Here is a 16,748-nt window from a genome sequence, read left to right as displayed (position 1 = left end):
TTTGGGAGAGGCGTGTAGTCTGATGAGCTACATGTGTAGATTAGGGCCTATGTGAAGTTTTGGGTTGAAACTAAACTTCAACATAGACTGCATCAGCTCTTACTGTGCCAGAAGATATTTGAATTATCACTGTGATTTCTTCCTCGAGCACTTGCATAGTCTATATTTTCTTAATGTTTGTTTCACGATTGCTGCATGGTTTGTGATTGAAGGTTGCAAGTTTTGGTGTGGGCATTGGCCTGTTTGGCGCTGGAATGATTGGCCTCTGGCCAGCTTTTGCAAGAGGCTATATAGTGTTTTATTAATAATACAGTGCACTAGTGCATTGTAGAGAGGGATTTTTTTTTTCCTTAGAAAAATAAGCAGTTTAAAGTAATTGTGGGACTTTTTTTTTTCTTTTCTGTTTTTCCACAAATTAATGGATGCCAAATTGGAGTTTATAACTGTTAAAAAAAGACTCAATGCATGATGATTCTGTTAAAATGGGGTTTTGTAAGTGTCGGGTGCATGCCAGCTTTATGTGTGTTTTTTGCAAGGTTGTTTATACTTTTTTCAGTTTCTGTAGTTATTATGAGAGCCTTATACACTGGGCTGTCCTCTGGACTCTTTTTGACACAAAATTGATGGGCGTAAAATTGGATATTTAGGAGAACTTTTTTATGAAGATGCATAGAGATGCCTGAAACTTCGTCACTCATTTTGTGTTTGGTGTTTTTGTTATTTTATGAAATAATATTGGATGTGAAAAATAGTTGAAAATTGTACGAAGATAAGAGGTTGGATTGCAAGTGTGAGAAATTTGTGTGAAAATGGGTAGATCACAGGTGGTGAATGCTTGTATGTGTCATTAGAGTGGAAGCAGGGTCACTGTTGTGCCTCTCCTTGCTGTGCCTAAAATGGCACAATTTTATCCTTTTTTTTTATTTTTTTTATTTTTATTTTAGGGTTTAGAGTTTAAGGTTTAGGGTTTAATTCTTAAAATTTACTTTTTTTTTTAATTTTAGGATTTAGGGATAAAATTTATTTTTTTAATTTTATTTTAGGGTTCAAGATTTAATTCTTAAAATTTTTTTTTTTTTTATTTTAAGGTTTAGGGTTTAAGTCTTAAAATTTATTTTTTTTTATTTTAGGGTTTAGGTTTAATTCTTAAAATTTATTATTTTATTTTACAATTTAAGGTTTAGGGTTTAATTTTTAAAATTTATTTATATTGTAAGACATGATCAAAGGCTTCTTGATATGCCAGGTATGGAAAGTGCGAAAATCCACCCCTCTAAACGCGTGCGAGCACACAATCTTTTCTTGCTACTAAGTTGTCCATTAAAAAGCATGAACACTTTAGCAGAGGATTTGACACTCGTGCCCGGCACCAACACTTTTTGGACACTCCTAAAAATGTGTCTTAATTAAAAAATTAAATTCATAATATCGAACACTTTAGCGACACTTCTTGAACCTTTTCTGAACACGTCCTATGTGATGAATCCCTTTATAATAACAAAGTTTTTGCATTCTTTAGACCACAATTTTTGTAGTCTAAATATGTTTTGAAACATTTATAAGATAAATATATCATATGTACTACAATTTTCTATTGTAGTTTTGCATTCTTCAGAGAGTAATTGTTACGTGGTTGACATTTTGATGTTTAATTTAAGAAATATTGAGCCTTTCAATGTAATTTGTGTTATATTACATATTTTTCATTTTCTTTGAATTGGTGGTGCAGTTGCAGAAGATGGAGAAAATTGGAGCATGGGACAAAGGCAGCTTATATGTCTTGCTCGGGTGCTGCTACAGAGGAGGAAAATATTGGTCTTGGATGAGGCCACGACATCAGTAGACACAGCAACAGACAATGTGATTCAATGGAGAATCAGAGAAGAAACAAGCTGGTGCACGGTCATAATAGTGGCCCATCGGATACCCACCATCATCGACAATGACCTTGTTCTGGTTCTCGATGAAGGTAAGACTTATAAATTTATGAAAACATATTTTCAACTGTGCAAAGAAAAACCAACTATAATGAAACATGATTGACATTTCAAGATAAATTTGGTAATACTAAAGCCAAACTAAGACTTGTATCATAATCAGGTAAGATCGGCTACTGGAATCATTTTTACTATCATGCTTTGCCAAGGTTATATACTCAATTAAATACTTAGATGGGATTTGGCAATTACTTTTCTATTATTTTTTTTTCATTTTTTGGGCTTTTGAATACTTTTCCCTATTGTATTGTGGAGCCCTTTTCAAAGACACGGTGGAATTTCGAAAGTATTGAAGGTAAGATCATCTTTTCACAAAATTGCTAAAAACAAATTGCTTTTTTATGAAAATCCATCCCAAGCTTCTTTTTTTTTTTCTTTTTTTTTTTTTGTAATAGAAAAAACTACTTATTTAGTTCTTCCAAAGCAAAGCCTAAAAAAAGTTGATGTGTTTGCTTAAAAGTTACTTTTTTAAATCTTTTCAAACTTGTTTTTTAGTGAGAAATTATTATATTACCCTTACAATACCGTGGAGTCCTTGTAGGGACATGGTGAAATTTCTAAAAGTATTGAGAGTAAAAGTTGTCTTTTTACAACTATGCATTTAAAAAATAGTTTTTATTGTTATTCTTAATGGAGAAGCCATCCCAAACAAGCTTATTTGCTTTTGGCTTTCTTAGCAAAAAAAGCTACTTATTTAAGTTCTTCCCAAACAGGATTTAAACTTGGTAGTACTAACACGGAAAATATCAAATTGCCTACATTAGGATCTTGATTAATGTAGGCAAGGTTGTTGAGTATGATTCGCCAACTGAGTTGCTCAAAAACAGTTCTTCTGCTTTCTCAAAGCTGGTAATGGAATTCAAGAGAAGGTCTTCTAGCGGTAACAAGCATTGGGGCCTGCCTTGAGAACCGTGGCAGAGACTACCCATGAAGCTCAATCAAGTTTCACTATGTAAAATTCAAACACAAAAAAGGGGTTCCAACCAGTTCATCCCGGTGTGAGATTGTACACAGCATGAGTTGGTGAAAAGAATGGAAGCAGAACAAAGAGATCTGAGAACTCGAGAAATTCATGACTGAAGAAGAAACTAGAAGAATGTACAGTTTTTACTTCAAGAATACAGGACTAACATGTCAAAAACTTGTAAATGTTGAAGCAACACGAAGGGTATTTGTTGAAATGATCAGAATATGCAGTTGCTAAGCAATCTCAATTGCTATTCATGGCAATACTAACAATTGTTGCCAATGATAAGATCTAAAGTTGTCTGAATCATGCCTTCAGTGAGGTTTTTATGGTTGAATTTAGAAAAATTTCCTCAATATTTTGCACATTTGATACTAGCATTTGTTAAATTTGATGAATTTGCTATCCTTGCAATCTTTTGGTATTATTTGTGTTGTAGAGGGGACTAAGTGTACTAGGTATCGTCAACACCTACATCACAATTTTGATGCATTTGTGTGGTATCATAAGCATAAGCTTAACGATTGTGGCAATCAAAGGAGTGTATTTTTTTTTATTTACAAAAATCTACCAAGACGTATAATTTTATTTTCAATCACATTTATTGGGTTTAAAATCAAGAACCATCATTTTCTAGTTTAGCATTATGAACATTCTAAGATATATACATATACACACATATATAATAAAGCTGACCAATTTTTGAAAAATTGTCTTATGTGGCATAGTTGACAGTTCATATGAATAAGTCTAAAGCTTAGAAAATGAAAATAAATAAAAATAAATAAAAGGTCTTATGTGGCGTAGTTGAGAGTTAAGATTGAATAAATCTAACAGTTAGTGTTATTTCTCAAATAAGGAAGTGCCTTCACATATAGATAATTTAGCTAGTATAGAACAATACACTTCATTAAACGACAAACCTAATTCGAACTAGAAGAGGAAGAAGACAATCACAAAAAGGAGAAGAAATGAAACCTAACTCCCTGTCAAACCAAGGACTAAACCTCCTCAGTTTTCTTGTACTCAGGAGACAAGACAGGATGCTTCCCTGTAGCAATCAGAAATAGAACGTTACTAAAGTGGTCGGTCGCTGAATAAGAAACACTGGAAACAAAACTCAACAACTTACTAACAGGGAATGTGGCGGGCGATTCAAAAAAACAAAAAAAAAATCTCCTTTTCATACACTATGCAAGTAAGTTCGGTACTAATGCATCAGCAAGATATGCCAAGATGCCATTGTAGGCCAGTAGACCCCATCCACAGTTTCAATTAAAAGATGCTCAAAAACACCAAGCTCAGAACTTTAATCAATTGAACAGTAAATCATTTTTGTTTCAGTGAGTGGTTTCAAACAAAACTTGGAATCATTGTACACAGTACTTGTAAATTTTGAGACAAATAGAATCCCAAGGTATTAATGCAACTATGTTTTCATGTTTGCCAGCTGGAATATGAAATCAATTTCATCCAAAATGGTATCCCTGCCACATCATATCTTGTGTAATACAAATCAATTTCATCCCATATATTTTAATTGATTGATCTAACTTTTTTTTTAGCATGTGTTCCTTTGGTCTTTAGTATCCAAATTCGAGTTCAACTTAAATTTGTCATTTTTGTAAATTTGTGACTTTAATGTTTGACTTGATTGACTGGGAATTGTCTTTAGTAATTGGTCATTTTTAGTAACTGAGAATTGTCTTTATTATAAATAAGACTATAAACCTTAGAGTGATCTATTTTGCTCCTCTTATAATCTTTCGATTTAAAATAATTATAGAAGAGTTGTCGTATAGCGATCCCGGGTTTACCCTTGTTGTGTAGTGATCCGGACATGTGTCCGTGGATGTTGGTAGTTGTTTATTATCTTGTTTACATCCTTTCTTACTTTGTATTTGAGTTATAGGATGTGTTGGGCGGGTTGGTTACAGGTTGGTTGAGTTTAGAAACCAAAACTAGTTGCCCAGATTTTTGGCCTGTACGCTCGAGCGGAGGTGTTGGCGCTCGAGCGGATAATACACCCATCCAGTATTTGTTGTGCAGTGTTGTACGCTCGAGCGTGGAGTTGGCCGCTCGAGCGAATCTGTGTGAGTGGCCGCTCGAGCGTAGGGATTAGGAGCTCGAGCGGAGGCCTGGTTCTGCAAAAGTGCTGGGCGAGTGCATTCTGCGCTCGAGCGGGAGGTTGGCCGCTCGAGCGGAAGTCTGTGAGTGGCCGCTCGAGCGGGGTGTTTTACGCTCGAGCGAAAGACTGGGTTTAAATCCCGAAATTGTGACTTTTCAAATCACTTTTTCACTTTCTCTTCTCTCTCTTACTTTTCCAAAATCACCATTATTGAGCCTCTCACTCTAGACTCTACCTTCTCTCTAGGTTTTGATCTAGTAGGAGTGATTTACTCACCTTTGGCCTTTACAAAAAAGTTGTTGATCGTCGAGGGCTTCATTTTAATCTGAAAATCACGGGTTTTGGAGCACGTTGGGTTTTGTCGTCTTCTCCTTTGGAACTCCGAATTTGAGGTAGGGATAACCTACTCCTCTCTATGGGTTTTGTCTTTAAATTTTGGTATTTTGAGATGTTGGGCTTGGTTTGGTAATTTTGTGAAAGTTTGGGGCTTTTGTGTAATTTTACAAAAGTTGGGGTTTTATTCATAATAAACCTAGATGCATGTTTGGCATAGAAAAATAGAATGATTGTTGAATCATTGATGAAAATGGGACCTAAGGGTTGAAATGGTAATTATGGAAAATGGCCTAATTACATTGTTTAATTAATTGGGATAATTAATTGGTGAGAAATGAGGAAATGAAATGTTGATTGAATATCCATTTGTGCATTTATTTTCTGTTTTAGAAATAACTGCTTTGGGCTATCGGTGGAGGATAGTCGAGATTGTTGTAGACAATGCATGATGATTAGGTAAACGGAAACTAATCAATGGAATGTGTCATGGAACTTGACGGTTGATAGAATACATTAATTGTGTGTATTGTGTGATTGTATATAGAACCAATGTGTTTATATACGTTATGTGTAGAGGAGGAGATAGGGGATGTACTCCGCGGTTTAGGGGAAGATAAGGGATGTACCTCTAAACCGGATAGGTATTGGGAGGAGATAGGGGATGAACTCCGTAGACAGAGCTCATGTGCTTGTCTAGAGAAGTGAAGATAGAGCTCATATGCTTATCTTTGTGAAGTGTGGATACAGCTTGTATGCTTATCTGTGGATATTGTTGATATACATATCTGTTGTAGAGTGTGGATACAGCTTGTATGCTTATCTGTGGATATTGTTGATATACATATCTGTTGAGAATGTGGATATAGCTTTTATGCTTATCTGAATGTGAGATATAGTTTTTATACATATCTGTGGAAATGATGATAGAGCTAGTATGCTTATCTGTTGAAAAAGGGAAAATGAAATGTAATTGGGACTTGTAAGTCGTTGACATAAATACGTAATTTATGTGATTGTATCAGTGCTGACCAACTATCAATTGCTAATGTTTTAGTCATTGTCCATGGTTGGTTTAGTGTATTTCTACTGGGCTGTGGCTCACCCTATATAGGAATGTCATTTTCAGGTGCAGGAAGCATGCCACCTCCAAGGACATAGCTGGGAGGCTAGTGGCGGGCATAGTTTTGTCGTTTTACTTTTGATGTATTACATGTAATTTCAAGCCAAGGGCTTAATGTGTAAACGAGTTAGAACTCTTTGTTGTAACCAAGTGTTAACTTGGAAAGCTGTAAGCCCGTAGGGCATTTTGTTATGAGGTTAACATGTAATACTTATGTCTTGGAATTCTAATGAATGAAAGGAATGCAGTTAGTTTAAATGTAAATGCATGTCTTATCTGATGGGTTTATTGTTATTATTTTGAGGGCGTGACAACTTGGTATCAGAGCGTACCGGGTTCGAATACTTTGGGTACGTGGGAAGTGATTAGGATCACAATGGGTTTGTCTCGCTTGATAGAGACGTAGATGTAGTACCATATGCTATGTGTTTATTTGATAACATGCTTATGTGACTATGTGGGTATGGGATTTAATTTCTTGGATGTTGATCGGATCCTTGAGTTTCTGGGAGTCTTGTTGGAAAAGCACTTGATCAACGCTGTTTCTAACCGGAACTCTAGTAACGCCTCGGGACTATCATTATCCGGAAATGAAATTCGTAAGTGCTTATGTGTTTATGTGCTTATGTGGAGTGAATTACAGTTGTCCAGGCATTAGGACGTGAGTGTTTAGTTTCGGCACATTTATGAATATGCTAACGTTCTGTGTTGCTTTTATTAGGATGTCAGGACGAGGAAGAGGTGCTAGGCGTGGTAGACCTGCGAGGCAGGAAGTACCGTTACAGGGTGAGATTCCGGCAGTGCAGGAGGGAGTTGGGCAGGCCAATGTGGCCGAGCCAGTAGGTCAGCAGGCTATGGGTGCCTTGGCCAGAGAGATAGCAGGAGCTTTGGGTATTCTTAGAGCTGGGAATCAGGCAGCTGAGACAGGGCCTTCCTTCTTGAAGAGGGAGTTCTTCCGGTGTAATCCGGATGAGTTTATCGGGGATCCTAAAGAGCCGCTTAAGGCAGATGAATGGCTCGAACAGACAACGAAGACGTTTGAGATGCTTGGCATCGAGGACGGAGCACTGAAAGTGACCTTGGCATCCTTCCAACTGAAGGGAGATGCGGGTCAATGGTGGAAGTACGAGAAAGCTCGTGTTGGTGGTACTTGGGAGGCGTTTGTGAATGCTTTTCAGGAGAGGTTTTTATCAGCAGCAGCTAGGGAGAAGCTGAGGGATCAGTTTAGCCGGCTTAATCAGCAGAGCTTGTCAGTGGCCGAGTTTGAGGCTACTTTTACCAGTCTGTCTAGGTTTGCACCTGAACTGGTGGCGTCTGAGGAACGCCGTTGCTATGAGTTTGAGCGGAAGTTGAGGCGGAGCCTCAAGTTGAGAATTGGTGGGTCTTATATTCGAGAGTATAGACACCTAGTGGACGCTGCAGCTCATATGGAGCTTATGATGCAGGAGGAGGATGAGGGTCAGAGAGGCTCCAAGAGGAGCCAGGATAGTCAGGGTGATGGCAGGAGACAGAAGGGTTATAACCCTCAACAGTCTCAGGGTGCAGTCTCTAGATCGACCTTTCCAGTGCCGAGTGGAGGCTCGGGGAGAGGCAGTCAGGGGGAATTCACTTGTTACAAGTGTGGCCAGCTGGGTCACAAGGTTTCTGTTTGCCCGCAGAAGGATGGGGGTCAGAAAGCTGCTTCATCTTCAGCTAGACCGCAGAGTCAGAGTTTGGGCAGGGGGCAGCTCTTGACTTGTTATCAGTGTGGACAACCTGGGCACATGAAGAGGTTTTGCCCACAGTTGAGTGCCACTTCGGGAGCGTCTGGTTCTAGGCAGACGCAGGGTTTTCAGCCAGCTCAGTCTGTGCAGGCCTCGAGGGCCAATCCGGGAGCTTCGTCATCCCAGTCTGTGCAGCAGTCTTTTGCTCCGAGAGGTGAGCAGGTAGACCAGGGGCCTACGGGGCGCGTGTATGCTGTTACCGCGCAGGATTTAGTACCGGCTCCATCAGTAGTGAGAGGTACTTTTCTGTTTTGCAACTCAGTTGCTAATGTGTTGATAGACACGGGTGCATCTCATTCTTTTGTATCTGCTGCATTTGCATCTGTTTTGGAATTGGAGTTAGCACAGTTAGCATCTCCTATTTGTGTGGTATCGCCTTTGGGTGGTGAGTTGATCCTGAAACAGGGTGTTAGAGGATGTGATATAGAGGTCGCCGATTATAGGCTTCTTTTTCCGTTTGTTGTCATGCCCATGAAGGGTTTTGATGTTATTTTGGGTATGGACTGGTTATCGTCATACCGGGCTGTTATTGATTGCTACCGCCAGAGGGTCACGTTATGTACCTTGAGCGGGGAGTGGTTCCATTTCTTGGGAGACCGGGTTGGTAGTGTTTTGCCACCGGGGTATGATTCGCGAGGGCGAAGTGAGCTTAGTAGTCTACTTGCCAGCTTTGAGAGTGGTGAGAGTGGTGAGAACCAGATTGTTTTGTTCGCCCTAGTGTTTCACCGTGGGGAGCACCGGCCCTCTTTGTTAAAAAGAAAGATGGTGCCTTGAGATTGTGTATAGACTACCGGAAGTTGAATCGGGCTACGATTAAGAATAAATATCCTATGCCCCGTATAGATGATTTGTTTGACCAATTGAAGGGTTCCCGTTGTTTCTCTAAGATAGACTTGAGATCGGGTTACCATCAGTTGAGGGTCAGGGAGGAAGATATTCCTAAGACGGCATTCCGTACGCGGTATGGCCATTACGAGTTTCTGGTGATGCCATTCGGGCTTACCAATGCACCGGCAGTCTTTATGGACTTGATGAACCGGATTTTCCGGGAGTTCTTAGACCGATTTGTGGTTGTTTTCGTGGACGACATCCTTATCTATTCGTCTTCTGAGGAGGAGCATGAGGCACACTTGAGAGTGGTGCTTGAGTTACTTAGAGCCCATAGGCTGTATGCCAAGTTTGGGAAGTGTGAGTTCTGGCTGAGGGAAGTCAAATTCTTAGGCCACGTGGTATCCGGGGAAGGGGTGTCTGTTGATACATCCAAGGTTGAGGCAGTGCAAGATTGGGCACAGCCTAAGAGTGTGTTTGAGATCCGCAGTTTTCTGGGATTAGCTGGGTATTACCGTCGGTTTGTGAAAGATTTCTCCAGGTTAGCGTCACCGTTGACTAGACTGACTCGGAAGGGAGTCAAGTTTGTGTGGAGTGAGACTTGTGAAAAGTCGTTCCAAGAGCTGAAAGTTAGATTGACCACCGCTCCGGTATTGATTATTCCGGAGAGAGGGTTGGGTTATGCAGTTTATTGTGATGCCTCACGAGAGGGTTTGGGTTGTGTGTTGATGCAAGAGGGAAAAGTGGTAGCTTATGGCTCACGTCAGTTGAAAATACACGAGAAGAATTACCCCACACACGACCTAGAGTTAGCAGCTGTGATCTTTGCCTTGAAAATCTGGAGGCACTACCTTTATGGTGAGAGGTTCGAGGTATTCTCGGATCACAAGAGTTTGAAGTATCTGTTTACACAGAGAGACTTGAATCTGAGGCAGAGGAGGTGGATGGAGTTCATCGAAGACTATGATTTTGAGTTACATTATCATCCGGGAAAGGCCAACATTGTGGCCGATGCCCTTAGTAGGAAATCCATTAGGGATGTTGCTAGTATAGCCATCCGGGAATGGGAGATGTTGGGAGCACTTGGCGAGTTTGATTTGCTACTGGGCGAATCTGTCGAGGCTGCGGCCTTGTTTTCTGTTGTTGCGCAGCCTACACTTGTGATTAGAGTGTTAGAGGCACAGAGAGGTGACCTTGAGGTAGAATCCCTCCGAGAAAAGATCTCCAGTGGGAAAGTTGAGAAGGGTTTGACGGTGTATCCCGACCTGAGTGTGAGATACCGAGACCGTTTGTTTGTACCGGAGGCTTGCCGAGAGGAGGTACTCCGAGAGTTTCACCATTCGCGCCTTGCGGTGCATCCGGGAGGTACTAAGATGTATCAGGATTTGGGTCGCCAGTTTTGGTGGCGGGGTATGAAAAGAGATGTGGCTGTTTTCGTATCGAAGTGCCTTACTTGCCAGCAAGTGAAGGCCGAGCATCAGAGGCCAGCGGGTTTGTTGCAACCCTTGCCTATTGCCGAGTGGAAGTGGGAGCATGTCACTATGGACTTCGTTGTAAGTCTTCCGAAGACTCAGCGGGATAGTGATGCTATTTGGGTGGTTGTAGACCGGTTGACTAAGTCGGCGCACTTTATTCCTATGCGCGTGAGAGATTCGGTAGATCATCTTGCCGATTTGTATATTCGGGACGTAGTGAGATTGCACGGGGTCCCAGTGACGATCGTCTCAGATAGAGATCCTCGTTTTACTGCTAGGTTGTGGCAGAGTTTGCAGAGTGCCTTGGGCACTAAGTTGACCTTTAGTACGGCTTATCATCCTCAGACTGACGGGCAGTCCGAGCGTACCATTCAGATCCTCGAGGATATGCTTCGGGGTTGTGTCCTGGATTTCAGTGGGACGTGGGAGAGGCACTTGCCATTGGTAGAGTTTGCCTACAACAACAGTTTTCAGTCTAGCATCGGTATGGCACCGTTTGAGGCCTTGTATGGCCGACCGTGTAGGTCTCCAGTTTGTTGGGCCGAGGTGGGTGATGCACCTTTGTTGGGTCCGGAGTTGGTTAGGGAGACGACGGAGAAAGTTGAGCTTATCCGTAGGAGGCTTGTTACAGCCCAGAGTCGACAAAAGAGTTATGCCGACCGTAGGAGGAGGCCTTTGGCGTTTGAGGTAGGTGATCATGTCTTTCTAAAGATATCACCTAGGCGAGGTCTGATGAGGTTTGGGAAGAGTGGGAAGTTATCCCCTCGGTTTATTGGTCCTTTTGAGATCCTTGAGAGGATTGGTGAGGTTGCTTATCGATTAGCCTTACCACCGCAGTTGTCCGGAGTGCATGACGTGTTTCATGTGAGTATGCTTCGGAAGTATGAGCCAGATCCATCACATGTGTTGGATTGGACTGATTTAGAGGTAGATGAGGATGCCTCGTATGAGGAGAGACCGGTTCGGGTCTTGGATAGGCGGGATCAGGTCCTGCGTGGCAAGACCATTCCTTTGGTGAAAGTCTTGTGGAAACATCACGGAGTGGAGGAAGCCACTTGGGAACGTGAATTGGAAGTCCGAGAGAAATATCCGGACTTGTTTGTTGTTATGTAATCTTATATTTAAATTTTACATTTTGTTGAACTTAAGAGCTTTGATATATGTCTTAAGTTGTGAAACATTAAAAATGTTTTGGTTATTGGAAATATGTTTTGGAACTTGCCTCATATGGAAGTTGAAAGTGACATTATATGTGTTAAATATATTGTTGAAATTGGAAGGATAGTGCATAATGTTGATGCATGTTGAAAATACATATGTTGTTTACATATTGTGATATGTCTCTTGTTAAAGGGATGGGATGATCGGTAATGGGTCAAATTGTTGAATGTTAAAATGTAACATTGTTTAAAATGGAGGAAAACTTGTTTTTGAAAACTTGTGTTTAATTTCGGGGACGAAATTCTTTAAGGGGGGGAGGTTATAGCGATCCCGGGTTTACCCTTGTTGTGTAGTGATCCGGACATGTGTCCGTGGATGTTGGTAGTTGTTTATTATCTTGTTTACATCCTTTCTTACTTTGTATTTGAGTTATAGGATGTGTTGGGTGGGTTGGTTACAGGTTGGTTGAGTTTAGAAACCAAAACTAGTTGCCCAGATTTTTGGCCTGTACGCTCGAGCGGAGGTGTTGGTGCTCGAGCGGATAATACACCCATCCAGTATTTGTTGTGCAGTGTTGTACGCTCGAGCGTGGAGTTGGCCGCTCGAGCGAATCTGTGTGAGTGGCCGCTCGAGCGTAGGGATTGGGAGCTCGAGCGGAGGCCTGGTTCTGCAAAAGTGCTGGGCGAGTGCATTCTGCGCTCGAGCGGGAGGTTGGTCGCTCGAGCGGAAGTCTGTGAGTGGCCGCTCGAGCGGGGTGTTTTACGCTCGAGCGAAAGACTGGGTTTAAATCCCGAAATTGTGACTTTTCAAATCACTTTTTCACTTTCTCTTCTCTCTCTTACTTTTCCAAAATCACCATTGTTGAGCCTCTCACTCTAGACTCTACCTTCTCTCTAGGTTTTGATCTAGTAGGAGTGATTTACTCACCTTTGGCCTTTACAAAAAAGTTGTTGATCGTCGAGGGCTTCATTTTAATCTGAAAATCACGGGTTTTGGAGCACGTTGGGTTTTGTCGTCTTCTCCTTTGGAACTCCGAATTTGAGGTAGGGATAACCTACTCCTCTCTATGGGTTTTGTCTTTAAATTTTGGTATTTTGAGATGTTGGGCTTGGTTTGGTAATTTTGTGAAAGTTTGGGGCTTTTGTGTAATTTTACAAAAGTTGGGGTTTTATTCATAATAAACCTAGATGCATGTTTGGCATAGAAAAATAGAATGATTGTTGAATCATTGATGAAAATGGGACCTAAGGGTTGAAATGGTAATTATGGAAAATGGCCTAATTACATTGTTTAATTAATTGGGATAATTAATTGGTGAGAAATGAGGAAATGAAATGTTGATTGAATATCCATTTGTGCATTTATTTTCTGTTTTAGAAATAACTGCTTTGGGCTATCGGTGGAGGATAGTCGAGATTGTTGTAGACAATGCATGATGATTAGGTAAACGGAAACTAATCAATGGAATGTGTCATGGAACTTGACGGTTGATAGAATACATTAATTGTGTGTATTGTGTGATTGTATATAGAACCAATGTGTTTATATACGTTATGTGTAGAGGAGGAGATATGGGATGTACTCCGCGGTTTAGGGGAAGATAGGGGATGTACCTCTAAACCGGATAGGTATTGGGAGGAGATAGGGGATGAACTCCATAGACAGAGCTCATGTGCTTGTCTAGAGAAGTGAAGATAGAGCTCATATGCTTATCTTTGTGAAGTGTGGATACAGCTTGTATGCTTATCTGTGGATATTGTTGATATACATATCTGTTGTAGAGTGTGGATACAGCTTGTATGCTTATCTGTGGATATTGTTGATATACATATCTGTTGAGAATGTGGATATAGCTTTTATGCTTATCTGAATGTGAGATATAGTTTTTATACATATCTGTGGAAATGATGATAGAGCTAGTATGCTTATCTGTTGAAAAAGGGAAAATGAAATGTAATTGGGACTTGTAAGTCGTTGACATAAATACGTAATTTATGTGATTGTATCAGTGCTGACCAACTATCAATTGCTAATGTTTTAGTCATTGTCCATGGTTGGTTTAGTGTATTTCTACTGGGCTGTGGCTCACCCTATATGGGAATGTCATTTTCAGGTGCAGGAAGCATGCCACCTCCAAGGACATAGCTGGGAGGCTAGTGGCGGGCATAGTTTTGTCGTTTTACTTTTGATGTATTACATGTAATTTCAAGCCAAGGGCTTAATGTGTAAACGAGTTAGAACTCTTTGTTGTAACCAAGTGTTAACTTGGAAAGCTGTAAGCCCGTAGGGCATTTTGTTATGAGGTTAACATGTAATACTTATGTCTTGGAATTCTAATGAATGAAAGGAATGCAGTTAGTTTAAATGTAAATGCATGTCTTATCTGATGGGTTTATTGTTATTATTTTGAGGGCGTGACATGTCGTCACTTGTTACTGCTAATTGACATACCATCTTTTCAAGCATGGACACAAAAGTGATGAAAAGAAATTTGCAAATATAAAACTTCATTGAGTTATATGTTTGATTGATGTCATGGATCTACAACTTGGCAACTTCCAAGACACCATAAAATATGCAATACCAATCTTCATATTTCAAAGCTAAAAGGTACTTGCAAACAAACTCTTCTTGGCAAAGGTAGGTGTTGATAGGAAAAATATAGTTCCAAATAAATAAATAAATAAAATAACTATTAAAATTGGTCTTTAAAACTGATAAAAATAAATATAAAAAACAGTCTATTTCAAGAAAATTATACGAAAATGATAAATATTTTTTATTTTTTTATTTATTTTTTATTTTATTTGAAACTTCCATTTGCTTTCACATATCTCTATCCATCCTTGGACAACTTTCACACGCTAGTCATTAAAGTATGGATCTCTATATGGTGCACACAAAAAAAATAATAATAAATAAATAATTTTAAAAAAAGTTTTTGCAGTTGACAAAAGTACCCTTACATGAACAAGAACATACAACATGGCACAAACATGGAATCCCTTTTGGCCACAACTTTTAACTTTGGATTAGTTGGATTATACTTTGAAAAATCTGATAGAAGTCATTTGTTGCAATCTAATTTATATAGTTTAATCAGTTTATAACATCTTTAATGGCAGGTTATAATTTTAGTTAAAGTTAAAATTTAGCAAATCTCCTAAAAAAAATTATTATTTGATGATAAAGTGTATGATGTAAAGTTAAAATTAATAGAATATAGATCACACTTACAATAAATATGATTTACAAATTTTTTTTTTGAGTAATTTTTGTTCATATTGTTGGATTAAATATATTTAAGAGTCCACAAACAAAGTTATTTGACCATCATTACAAGAAATTATCTAGCAGATCGACTAATGTGTTTCGAAAAACAATCCACTCACTATTAAGATTTTATCAAAATAGTATATGTACAATATTGATGTCAGGGATGGACCGGGGAGGGGGGCTGGCAGGGGCGACTGCTACCCCAGAAGTTTTGAAAAAACTCCTTAGATATAGTAAAAAAATTTCAAATATTTAAAAATTATATAGGTTCGCCACCCCAAAGTTTTTGCAAAAAATTTAAGGACCACTACCCCCAAAAAGGCATGATCAGTTGAAAGTTGCTCAAGTTGAAGAAATTACAGCAAAACTTGCCATTGATGAAATTGAAATTGGTAAAGGCAAAAATCAAGTTGGGACATTGAAACGGGCTGGAGATACTCAATGGGGTTCTCACTTGGGATCTATTTCCAGTTTGATAAATATGTTTAGTGCAACATTTTCAGTCTTAAGTAATGTCATCAATGATGGAGCCACCTCTACTCAACATGCAGATGTAGATGGAGTTTATGATAAGATTACATCTTTTGAGTTTGTGTTTATCTTACATCTTATGAGAGATATTATGGGACTACTGATGTCTTTGCCAAGCTTTGCAACGTAAATCCCAAGTTATATTGAATGCAATGCATCTAGTGTAACCTACAAAAGCACTTGTTCAAAAATATAGAGAAGATGGATGGATTCCTTTGTTGCAGAATGTTCAACTATTTTGTGGAAAATATGACATAGATATTCCTGATATGAGTGCTCGTTACACATCTAGTAGAGATCGTGCTTGTCACCAAAAAGATCACATTACTATTGAGCATCATTTTCGGGTTGATATTGTTACAATTATTTGTGACTCTCAATTGCAAGAATTGAACAACAGATTCAAAGAAGATGTGATAGAGTTGCTTATTCTTAGCTATGCTTTAGATCCTAGGGATGATTACAGTTCGTTCAAAATTGAAGATATATGCAAGCTTGCAAATCAATTTTATCCTAATGACTTTATAGTGCAAGAAAAAATATATTTGAAAATCCAATTGCAAAGCTACGAGATTGATATCCTTAAACATCTTGAGTTTCAGCAGTTGTTGACAATTTCTGACTTGTGCCAAATGTTGGTAAAAACAAGGAAGTCAACAATTTATCCTTTTGTCGATAGATTAATTTGTCTTGGTCTAACTTTACTAGTTTCTATGGCGACAACAAAACGTGCATTTTCGGCTATGAAAATTTTAAAGACTAGATTGCGCAATAGGATGGACGATGATTTTCTTTCAAGCTACTTGTTAACATATGCTAAGAAAGACATTGCTCGAGATTTTGATGTAGATTCCATCATAGATGCTTTTTATATTATGACAGAACGTCGAGCATAACTTTAGATGCCTAAGTAGATATGTAGAGCAAATAGTTACTTTTTTGAAAATTAATATGGATTTACTAAAAGATATCCAATTATATTTTGATAATATTTTGTAATTATATACGACAAATGGAAACATTTAATTATATATTTTTGTGATATTTTGGTAGAAATTGATATTGTATATCACATGCTCATTACAAATTTTTTGATTGCATATACACTCGCCCCCCCCCCCCAACATCAGAATACTGCGTCCGTCCCTGATTGATGTCATGTATTA

The 16,748-nt window shown here is 39.1% G+C and overlaps 2 protein-coding genes across 2 annotated transcripts; both read left to right on the top strand.

Moving 5' to 3' along the window:
• The first annotated feature begins 1,751 nt into the window (after positions 1–1,751).
• LOC145801791 (ABC transporter C family member 3-like) lies at positions 1,752–3,184 on the top strand. Its single transcript, XM_082893481.1, has 2 exons — positions 1,752–1,969; positions 2,779–3,184. Exons 1-2 carry the CDS (start codon positions 1,756–1,758, stop codon positions 2,901–2,903), a joined length of 339 nt encoding a protein of 112 aa, XP_082749607.1. The 5' UTR covers positions 1,752–1,755; the 3' UTR covers positions 2,904–3,184.
• Positions 3,185–15,532: 12,348 nt separating this feature from the next.
• On the top strand, positions 15,533–16,478 carry LOC114266723 (uncharacterized). Its single transcript, XM_082890655.1, has 2 exons — positions 15,533–15,708; positions 15,779–16,478. Exons 1-2 carry the CDS (start codon positions 15,533–15,535, stop codon positions 16,476–16,478), a joined length of 876 nt encoding a protein of 291 aa, XP_082746781.1.
• Positions 16,479–16,748: the final 270 nt, after the last annotated feature.

This window comes from Camellia sinensis, chromosome 10 (genome assembly GCF_055761805.1).
Source record: "Camellia sinensis isolate YWXY chromosome 10, ASM5576180v1, whole genome shotgun sequence".
NCBI lineage: Eukaryota > Viridiplantae > Streptophyta > Magnoliopsida > Ericales > Theaceae > Camellia > Camellia sinensis.
This window is presented reverse-complemented; position numbering and strand designations above follow the sequence as displayed.